Source organism: Harpia harpyja, chromosome 5 (genome assembly GCF_026419915.1).
Source record: "Harpia harpyja isolate bHarHar1 chromosome 5, bHarHar1 primary haplotype, whole genome shotgun sequence".
NCBI classification, from domain to species: Eukaryota; Metazoa; Chordata; class Aves; order Accipitriformes; family Accipitridae; genus Harpia; species Harpia harpyja.
In genome coordinates, this window is record NC_068944.1 from 78,462,195 (window position 1) to 78,472,950 (window position 10,756).

Genomic DNA, 10,756 nt, shown 5'->3' on the forward strand with positions numbered 1-10,756 from the left:
GTACTGGATCCAGATTGAGCTCCCCAGTACAAGAGAGATGAAGACAGTCCAATGAAGGGCCACAAAGATGGTGAAGGGACTGGAGTATCTCTCCCGTGAGAATTGCGACTCTCAGCCTCTGTTCAGCCTGGAGAAGAGAAGGCTTGGGGGAACCTTAGCAATGTCTATAAACACCTGAAGGGAAGGTGCAAAGAGGACGGTGCCGGGATCTTCTCTGTGGTGCCCAGTGACAGGACAAGAGGCCCTGGGCACAAACTGAAACACGGGAGGTTCCCCTGAACATCAGGAAACACTTCTTCACCTTGAGGGTGATGAGGGCTAGCACAGGTTGCCCAGAGAAGTTGTGGAGTCACCATCCATGGAGATAGTCAAAATGGTCCCAGGCAAAGCCAAAGCACCGGCGGTTGAAGAGTCTGTCTAGGGGCAGGAGAGGTGGTGGCAGATCTAGCAACGGATCATCCTGAGGATGGGTTTACCCTGCTCCCGCTCATGAGCTGACTGACTTAGTGATCTCTGGCTGATCCTCTGTGGCCGTGGAGAGGGCTGAGGGGCTGCAGGGTGCTGCTGTCTTGCTGTCTGTTTACTTAAAGTTGTTCTTCATTCCTTCTCTCCTAAGAACTCAGGACAAGTTCTACTCAGGTACGCTGGGGGTTGGGGTCTTGTATCTCTGGTGCTTCTGCTCTAAAAATGTAAGTTTTAATAGCAAACTGCTCTTGGTTTTCCTGGAGTTTTTTCCTCTGTTAAAATGCTAAGAAGTGTGATACAGTGCCCACAGCTGGAGCATTGCAACAGGGACCTCCAGCCTCTTGGATTTTTTTAGAAACAAAAGGCCATCAGTCCATGCTTTGTTAAGCTCTTTTCATTTTTTTATTCCCCATCAATATGTGTTGCAAAGATCTAAACCACTGCTGTTCCTGGGAGGCTGTGCAACACAGCCGCGGGGTTGGTGCCTGGGGATGTGCAGGTGCACCTCACCTGGGATTTCCCTCTTCCTCTCCCTCACCACACCTTTCTGATGGGTGGCTCAGTTCCAGTTCTGTGCATTCTACAGGCTCAGGGGAAAATGATTTACTATCTCCCTGTTACAGATTTGGGCAGGATTAAGAGAAAATACACCTGTCTCAGAGAAGATTCAGTCTGTGCAGGTTTTTTTCCCATTCCATGCAACAACTTTTCTTGACCCTGTTTTGATAAAGTCTTCAAACCACCATTGCTTGGGCATGAGACCTACCCCCAATGGAGCTAACAAAGGGGTTTTCACTGGAATTAGGGTCATTAGGGCCACCCCCAGATCCTCTCATGGGTCAACGCTTTCTTTTTCATTCCAACTTTATTCAGTCATAAACCATGAAGTGAAGTGAAGGGCGTTGAATTAAACATGGTATGGCTGTAGCCATAGTGGCTAAAGGCCTTTATTTTTGTGGGGTTTTTGCTTAGGATGAAGCTAGTTGCGGGGATTAGTGCCACGCTGCTTCTATGAACATAAGGTTAGAGAGCGTAGGCATCAGCCTGGAGCCGGCCTCTGTGCCCCAGGGAATGCCTACAAAATGGAAAGAGATGAAATGTGGCCAGAGAGCCAAAGCCTAAACTAGGAAGGGCAAAGTCCATCTGCCACAGGTGTCCCATAGGACATGGGTTGGGGGATAGGCTCCATGGTAGGCACCTTCTTGTGCATTCAAGACTTGGTCTCTATTGCCACCAAGGAGCTTCAGCATGGGCTGCCACCAGTGAAGGTGCAGGGCTGGCAGGGCCACCGAGGCAGGCAGTGCTGCCACAGCAGAAGGCACAGGGTTGGCAGGGCCACCGAGGCAGACAGGGAAGGACCGTTGCTTCCAGAGGACGCGGGGACAGCTGCCTCCCAGCTCTGCCTGCCCCATCCCTCTGTGCCCAGCTTTGCTACTGGGACCGCAGGGTGCTCTTCCAGTTCCTGCAGGGTCCTCGGATTAGCACCACGCAGCAGCAACGTCATTAGAACCATTAATTCCCAATCAGTCACTTGGTCTTCAAAAGAGCGCGGAAGAAGAGGTGGCCCCAAGCAGGGCTGTGCCCAGTGTGGGCTAGCGCAGTGCGGGGGGCAACGGGGACCACCTCACTGGGTGGCCTGCCGCAGCTCGGTGAGGAGGTTGTGCAGCCTCTCTGTCACGGCCACCTGGCACCGGAGAGAGAAGGGACGGTGAGCGTGCGCTCCCCGGGGGGACTGCAGCCCCATATCCGCGCACCGCTGCAGCTCCGTGGTGGAGCCACGCTGGCTTTGCTCAGGCCACCGGAGCCGGGCAAGGTTCCCAGGTGTGTACCGATGGTGCCTGGCAAGCGGCGGACATACCGGGTAGGGCTGTGGCTCATGGAGTCGGCGGTGAGCGGGGCTGAGCAGGCTGAGGGACACCTGCGCGTGGCTCCTCACTTCTGGCAAGCTGGGCAGCGGCTCACACACCTGCAGGGATGGAGATGCGTGACTATGTCCCATGTGGGGAGCCGGCCACCCAGCCCCAATCCCCAACGAGCCAGCTCCAGGCTGGACTCCAATGCCACCGCGTCCGGGGTGGCACTTGAGTTGTTCGGGCAGGGAACAGCTCAGATGCAAGGAAACACTGGGGTTTAACCCTTTGATCCTGACATTACTGCCAAGACACCACCACCCTGGCTTGGTCCTTCACCCATGGCTTGGTCCTTCACGCAACATGGGAGGAGGACACACCAGCACCAGACGGCAGAGCCACCCCTGACCTGGCCATCTCTGAAGTACGTGCGATGGAGGGGCTCCACAGTGGTGGGAACAACCTTGCCGGTCTCACCAAGCCGCCCCAGGACACGGATCGCCAGCTCCTGTCCTGCGCTGGGCGAGGGCTCCTCCTCCAGGGCCATGAGGTCCATGAAGGGGTGACCTGCAGGGGTGCCAGGTTAAGGGCCAGCGGGGGACAGGGGGATGCAGGTCAACAGGGCAGGACCATGGCAAGGGTCTCCCAACTCACCAGCAGCATCATAGAGCCGATAGATTGTCTTAGTCCCTGGGATTGTCATCTTCTCCTCATCTTCTGTGAGCTTCATGCATGGGGAGCCATTGACCTCCACCAGCTGTAGGAGAAAGAAGTGAAGAGGATGGGCACCTTATTTTTGTCACATGCACAAGCTCATGCTAGTGCTGAAGACCATGCTGAGCTCTGTGTCCTCTATGTGTGGCCCCATGTGCTGGGAAGACCACTGATGCAAACCAACTGAATAAATCATTAAAAAAAAAAAAACAAAAAACCTCAACACCCCCCCCCATAGTTGGACATCCTGCCTCCTCCTGCCTGCAAGCTTCTTGTTACAGTGGTCTCACGAACATTATTTGCAAGGAGCCCATAGCTGGTGGGATTGAGTGCCCCCTCAGCAAATTTGCAGATGACACCAGCCGAGTGGTGCAGTTGATTCCCTTGAGGGAAGGAATGCCATCCAGAAGGACCTTGACAAGCTGGAGAACAGGGCCCTCGTGAAGTTCAAGAAGGCCAAGTGCAAGGTCCTGCACCTGGGTTGGCACAATCCCCAGTATCAACGCAGGCTGGGGATTGAGGGATTGAGAGCAGCCCTGCAAAGGAGGACCTGGGGGTACTGAGGGGTGAAAAATAGGACATGAGCCAGCAATGTGCGCTCACAGCCAAGAAAGCCAACCGTATCCTGGGCTGCATCCAAAGCAGCGTGGCCAGCAGGTCCAGGGAGGGGATTCTCCCCCTCTGCTCCGCTCTGGTGAGACCCCCCTGGAGCACTGCGTCCAGCTCTGGGGTCCCCAGCAAGAGACAGACACGGACCTGTTGGAGCGGGTCCAGAGGAGGGCCAGGAAAATCAGCGTGCTGGAACACCTCTGCTATGAGGAAAGGCTGAGAGAGTTGGGGTTGTTCAGCCTGGAGAAGAGAAGGCTCCGGGGAGACCTTCTTGTGGCCTTTCAATATAGAAAGGGGGCTTCTAAGAAAGACAGAGAATTTTTAGCAAGGCTTGTAGTGACTGGATAAGGGGTAATGGTTTTAAACTGAAAGGTTAGATTTAGATTGGCTGTAAAGAAGAAATTTGTTAAGATGAGGGTGGTGAGGCACTGGACCAGGTTGCCCAGAGAAGTTGTGGATGCCCCATCCCTGGCAGTGTTCAAGGCCAGGTTGGATGGGGCTTTGAGCAACCTGGTCTAGTGAAAGATGTCCTTGTCCATGCATGGCAGGGAGGTTGGACGGGATGATCTTCAAAGGTCCCTTCAGACCCTAACCATTCAATGATTTGATGATATTGGCCTCGCAGTGTTGTCCCTTAGGGCTGGATCCCCCTTTGCTGCGCAGCCCCAGCCATGCAAAGCCTGGGAGAAGCCAAGGAGCCCCGTGCCCCACAAGCCAAGCAGGGCAGAGAGCTGCTGCCACCACTACCTTGTAAACACAGCCCAGCGATGGCTGCAGGGGACATGTCACCAGGTTCGTCCCGACGCCGATCATATCAATCTCGCTCCCCTGGTGCAGCAGAGAAGACAGCGGCCATCAACAGCCCAGCCCTAACGCTCGTTTTTAAGCCCAGGCCAAAACCAGAGCCACAGGGCAGGTCAGAGGATGCTCTGCCCAAAGGTGCCCGGTGTCTGTCTGTCCATCTGTCCCACCCAAAAGCCTTTTTTTTTTTTTTTTAAATTTTTTTTTTTTTTCCCCAGCCTGGAAACTCTTCTCTGTTCTCAGCCAGGGAGAAAGTCCCAGGTGACTCTCACATCCACCCCACACCCCCCAAACCTCAGCAGCGCCAGCAAAAGCCAAGGTAACGTCTCAGACACAACAGCTACCTCACCTCCCGGCTGAACTCCTCCAGGCTCTGCTCGCTGATGTCGTTGCTGACGGCGATGGGGATGGTCTCAAACCAGGGCACCTGGAAGCTGGCGAGGGGCAGGAGAGTGAGCAAGGGAGAGGGCGCAGGGTTTTGGGGGGGGACACCCATGACTCCACAGCATCCCCCCCCCGAGCCACGAGGGCTCCCACCCCAGCAGGAGGAGGTGCTGGGTGCCCAAGGTAGGGAAGCCAGGGACCGGTGGCAGCCAAGCCAGGCTTGGTGGGGGAACTCACTGAGCACCGCAGGCTCGGAGCACTCGGCGGATCTCCTTGGACTGCTGGGCCAGGTCCCCGCTGTCCAGGCGTACCCCGATGGCCCGGTACCCCAGTTGGTGCAGGGCCAGCGCCACGGCACAGAAGTTCGGCAAGCCGCTCCTGGCACGGGCGAGGAGAGGGTTAGCGTCCCTTGTCTGGTGGGACGGGGACCCAGGGCGGATCCGGCAGCGGGTCCAAGCCCTGCGTCAGGCAACAGCAAAGCACGGGAATGCTGCCGGGGGAAACGTCCCTGCTTCAAAGCCACCACGCGAGGAGGGATGCATCCCTCCCCCTCCGCCACGGTGGCAAAGCCGCCCCGGGGGGCGGACGACCTGGTGTTCTCACCTCCTGACGCAGTACGTGTCCAGCAGCCCCTGGAAGTCATGCGGGAAGGAGATGGCGTAGGACACGAAGGCGGCCAGCTCACCCCGGTTCGTTTTCTCAGGGGGGGGTCTGCAGCAGCTCGCACACCCACTGCAGCAACGACTTGGCCAGGGCTGGGAGATCCACCGGCTCTCCTCCTGCCAGCGGCAGCAGCTCCTGCCCAAAGGACATGGGCTTTGCACACCCCGTGGCATCCTCCACGGCGCCGGGAGCACGGCCACGGGCAGAGCATCCCATCCCCATCCCCTGCCCGCGGTAACGCTCACCCGGGGCTGCACCTCCTCCAGCGAGGTGAAGGACATAATGAAGGAGTGGGCGATAGTGCCGCGTACCGGGATGCCGTAGAGCTTCCCCGCCAGGACGTTGCTGGTGCAGTCGAAGCCTGCGAGGAGGGACGGGGGACACATACGGCTGATGGCGCGGCCGCGGTGCCGTGGGGCACCACGGGGCAGCACTCACCCCCAATGTAGGAGTACTTGGAGGCCGAAAGGGCACCGTCCGGCCCCTGAGCGCGACGGAGCCCGATCTCCATCAGCTTCATATCCGGACCGGCAAGGAGTCGGAAGCGGGCGGCGTTCGTGGCCACCAGGCTGGGGGAGGAAGGGACAGGTCACATCAAGCTGGGCTGAGCGTGGAGCCAGCACACAGCTAAGGGTAGGGGGGGCTCCGGGACCCTCTCCGCTCGACCGCAGCCGACGTGCGGGATCGTGGCAGGGACCACCGTGGGACTTGGAGAGTTTGGCACAGTGGAGACCGATGGGGGACCAGAGCAGGATGTGTCCCTACCTGGCGTAGTTGACCAGGCACAGCAACATGGTCTCCAGCAGCTGCACCACCAGCAGCGGCCCCTTCACCTGCAGGAACGGCACCTGTGGGGACAGCCAGGCGGTGACATCCCCGTCCTCCCCAGGGACATGGGAGCCGACAGTCCCGCAGCCCCTCCAAAGCAGGGGAGGGTACCGAGCGCGTCCCACCCTGGCGAAGACGACAGAGCCCTCCGGCACGGCAGAGACGGTCACCTCCGAGGCGTCCAGGGTGGCCAGGTAATCGAAGAAGGCGTCCTCCGTGGTGCTGGGCAGGACGGAGCGCAGGTAGGCGACGTCTGCAAGGGCAGAGCTCAGTGGGCACTGGGGCCGGTGGTCCGCCTGTGACACAGGTCGGGCTGGAGGGACCGAACCCCCCATGCTGGGGACAGGTGACGGCTTGCAGGTGGGGGGCTCCTCACATCACCCTCCACCCCAGAGAGAGAGACGGGGTGAGGTAGGGGCTACCCTAGCCCTGGGAAGGTACCGTGGTCCCCTCTGAGGATCTGTCTGTGGGAGCACTGTCCTGGAGGGTGTCCCCCAAGTTACCCTGAGGGTCCGTCCATGGGAGCACTGTCCTGGAGGGCGTCCCCCAAGTTTCCCAGAGGGCTGGCCATGGGAGCACTGTCTTCCCGGAGCGTGTCCCCGAAGTCCCGAGGGTCTGTCTGTTGGAGCACTGTCCTGGAGGGTGTCCCCCAAGTTTCTCTGAGGGCTGGCCATGGGAACACTGTCTTCCTGGAGCATGTCCCCCAAGTCCCCTCTGAGGGTCCGTCCATGGGAGCACTGTCCTGGAGGGCGTCCCCCAAGTTTCCCTGAGGGTCTGTCCGTGGGAGCACTGTCCTCCTGAAGGGTGTCCCCCAAGTCCCCTCTGAGGGTCTGTCCGTGGGAGCACTGTCCTGGAGGGTGTCCCCCAAGTTACCCTGAGGGTCCGTCCGTGAGAGCACTGTCCTCCTGGAGAGTGTCCCCCAAGTTTCCCTGAGGGCTGGCCATGTCCCCCCCTCCCTCCATCCCCTCTCAGAGATCTCCCTGTCCCCCTTCGGGGGGTTCCCTTGTCCCCCAGGTCCCCCCCAAGGGCTGTCTCTCCCCCCCCCCCCCCCCCCCAAGGTCCCCTCGAAGGACTCCCGGGGGTGCCCTCCCCGCGTCCCCCCCCCCCCTCCACGCACACCCACCGGCGGCGGAGAAGCGGAAGGCACGAAGGCAGCGCAGCCCTTCGGCCAGGCCGGCCCCCAAGGCGAAGGCTCCGCGGAAGGGACCGCGGCGAAAGAAGAGCTCGGCGGCGGCGGGGAGGCGATGCCGCCCGGCCCGCCAGTGCCCGTAGGCCATGGTCAGTTGGTAAAAGTCTGTCAGCGGCGCCATGGCCCCGCCGAACCGCCGCGGGGCAGCCTGGGAGAGGCGGCGGGGGGGGGGGGGGGGGACGGGACACGGACACGGACGGACACGGGGCGGGGAGGAGGCGGGACGGGGCGGGGAGTGGGGGGGGGCTGCAAGGCGGGTGTGAGGGACGCGGGGATGGCGGGACACGGGGAACACGGGACACGCGGGGACGGCAGCACACGGGGGACACAGGACACACGGGGACGGCAGCACACGGGGGACAGGGATGGTGGGACACGGGACACGCGGAGATGGCAGCACACGGGGGGCACGGGGCACGGGACACAGGGATGACGGGACACAGGGGACAAAGGACACACGGGGATGGCAGCACACGGGGGACACAGGACACACAGGGATGGCAGCACACGGGGGACAAAGGACACACAGGGATGACGGGACACAGGGGACACAGGGATGGCAGCACACGGGGGACAAAGGACACACGGGGATGACGGGACACAGGGGACACAGGGATGGCAGCACACGGGGGACAAAGGACACACGGGGATGGCAGCACACGGGGGACAAAGGACACGGGAATGGCAGCACACAGGGGACACAGGACACACGGGGATGGCAGCACACGGGACACGGGGCACAGGACACATGGGGATGGCAGCACACAGGGGACACAGGACACACGGGGATGGCAGCACACGGGGGACAAAGGACACACGGGGATGACGGGACACAGGACACACAGGGATGGCAGCACACGGGGGACAAAGGACACACGGGGATGGCGGGACACGGGGGACAAAGGACACACGGGGATGGCGGGACATGGGGGACAAAGGGCACGGGGATGGCAGCACACAGGGGACAAAGGACACGCGGGGATGGCAGCACACGGGACACAGGGCACAGGGATGGCGGGACACGGGACAAAGGACACATGGGGATGGCAGCACACGGGGGACACAGGACACACGGGGATGGCAGCACACGGGGGACAAAGGACACACGGGGATGGCGGGACACAGGGGACACAGGGATGGCAGCACACGGGGGACAAAGGACACACGGGGATGGCAGCACACGGGGGACAAAGGACACACGGGGATGGCGGGACACAGGGGACACAGGGATGGCAGCACACGGGGGACAAAGGACACACGGGGATGGCAGCACACGGGGGACAAAGGACACACGGGGATGGCAGCACACAGGGGACACGGGGCACAGGTATGGTGGGATACAGGACACACGGGGATGGCAGCACATGGGGCACAGGGATGGTGGGACACAGGACAAAGGACACACGGGGATGGCGACACACAGGGATGGCAGCACACAGGGGACAAAGGACACCAGGGCACACATGGCACCAAGGATGGCACCACACAGGGGCCACATGGCACTGTTATCAATTAATATGTGTAATATGATTGAAAGAACCAGGGAGCTGCTAAAGTCATGTGTACAGCCTGCATCAGTTAATATCTAAACTAGGGAAACAATAACTAGACATGATTTGGGGTTTAGGAACTATTAGACAATGGCACTTTATGTTTATGTCAGAAAAGGTAATGGATTGTGGGCTGGTCAATAAACCTTGAAGAAACACTTGCAACTGCCTAGATTAGGAAAGTAGGTAAAAGGTAATTCTTACAGGGCGATATCGGACCACCGACTCATTGACCACCTACTCAAATGATAATACCTACTCGAAAGAAGACAATGAAGGACGAAGAACAGTCTGCGCACTAATCTACATGAGGGGCGAAGAAGAAAGAACCAATCATTGAGGAAAATAACAATGAATATGTATTAGTTAAGTGTATAAATGTGAGAATTTTTGAGACAAGGGTGTGCTGCCTTGAGACAGGCACCTGTTCACACGCATCAATGAAATTAATTTGAAAATACCTCAACTCTGTGTGTTACTGGCTTGCACACTGGGTAAACAAACCCCATTTGTGGGACAAGAGCACCGGGGATGGCAGCACAAAGGGGACACAGGGACAGCAGCGTACAGGGGACACAGAGGGATGGCAGCATACAGCACACAGTAGCACTCATATGGGACACGGCACAGCCAGCACCAGGCACACATGGCCACAGCTGTGACAGCACCCAGGACACCAGGGACTCTGGGGATGACAACGCATGGGACACCAGGCGCATGGGACACTGGATACCCAGGACACTGGACACACAGGACACCTAGCATCCCCAGTACCAGGCAGATGGCACACTGGGCACATGTGGCAGCAGGCACTTGGGACATTGGTGGCTTAAGGGACACATGGCACAGGGGGAACAGCACACAGGATGACACCAAGACACAGGAGACACAGACCAGAGAAAGGCGAGGGGCGCACAGGACACCAGGCACGTGGTGTACTGGGCACGGGCACGGGTGGTACAAGGGACACACCAACACCGGGGCAAGAGACAGCGTGCACAGCAGGAACCATGTGCAGCAACCCCAAAGGGGACACCAGGCACAGGGCAGCCAGGCCCTAGACATACCTGCACCAGGCACTGCACGTGCAGGGCACCACTTAACACCAGGTTCCCTGGGCACCCGCGCGTCACGCACAGGGCACTGCGCGCAGCCACGAAAGCTGGTGCTGGAGTCATCGTCGTTCGGCTGCTGCGTACTGCCCAGGCCGGGCGCTGCTGCGGCTTCGTCCAGTGCTTGTAGCACAACCCCGGGGCGCTTCCCGTTCGCTCAGTGTTGGCCCTGTGGGACTCGAGCCCGGAGCTCAGGCTCTGGCACTGCGACAGACCACGTGTGCCTACAGTTAGAAATGCCACCTCCCCCTTTCCACAGACCACGCTCAGAACAGGCCTGGCTCCTAACGAACCAAATGATCAGCTGAAATGACCTGTGCAGGACATCAAGAGCAGCAAGGGAAAAAGGGGGAAGAAATTCAGCCCCAAACCTGCAATTTCTGGATGCTTCCCAGTGATTCATCCTGGGGTTTTTTTTGTTTTGTTTTGTTTTTTTTTTGTAGAGACTGACTGGGGTCTCTACCTTGGGAAAGGTGATGGCAAACACCCTTAGCACAGGCTACTCAGACAGGATGCCACCCAGACCTTCAATTCCAACCCAGAAATGCAGGTCACCCCTGTCTCAAGGCCTTTCCTTTTATGAAGGGAACA

General features: G+C 59.2%; 1 protein-coding gene across 1 annotated transcript; it reads right to left on the reverse strand.

The window, feature by feature from the left end:
- Positions 1–1,311: 1,311 nt before the first annotated feature.
- On the reverse strand, positions 1,312–7,660 carry NAPRT (nicotinate phosphoribosyltransferase). The gene is given in 14 exon segments (XM_052787852.1): positions 1,312–2,149; positions 2,324–2,431; positions 2,725–2,882; positions 2,970–3,072; positions 4,386–4,466; positions 4,789–4,873; positions 5,061–5,201; positions 5,427–5,509; positions 5,511–5,621; positions 5,732–5,847; positions 5,925–6,055; positions 6,252–6,334; positions 6,440–6,567; positions 7,438–7,660. Coding segments are annotated over 14 exon segments (1,575 nt in total). The 5' UTR covers positions 7,625–7,660; the 3' UTR covers positions 1,312–2,089.
- Between the last annotated feature and the right edge of the window lie 3,096 nt (positions 7,661–10,756).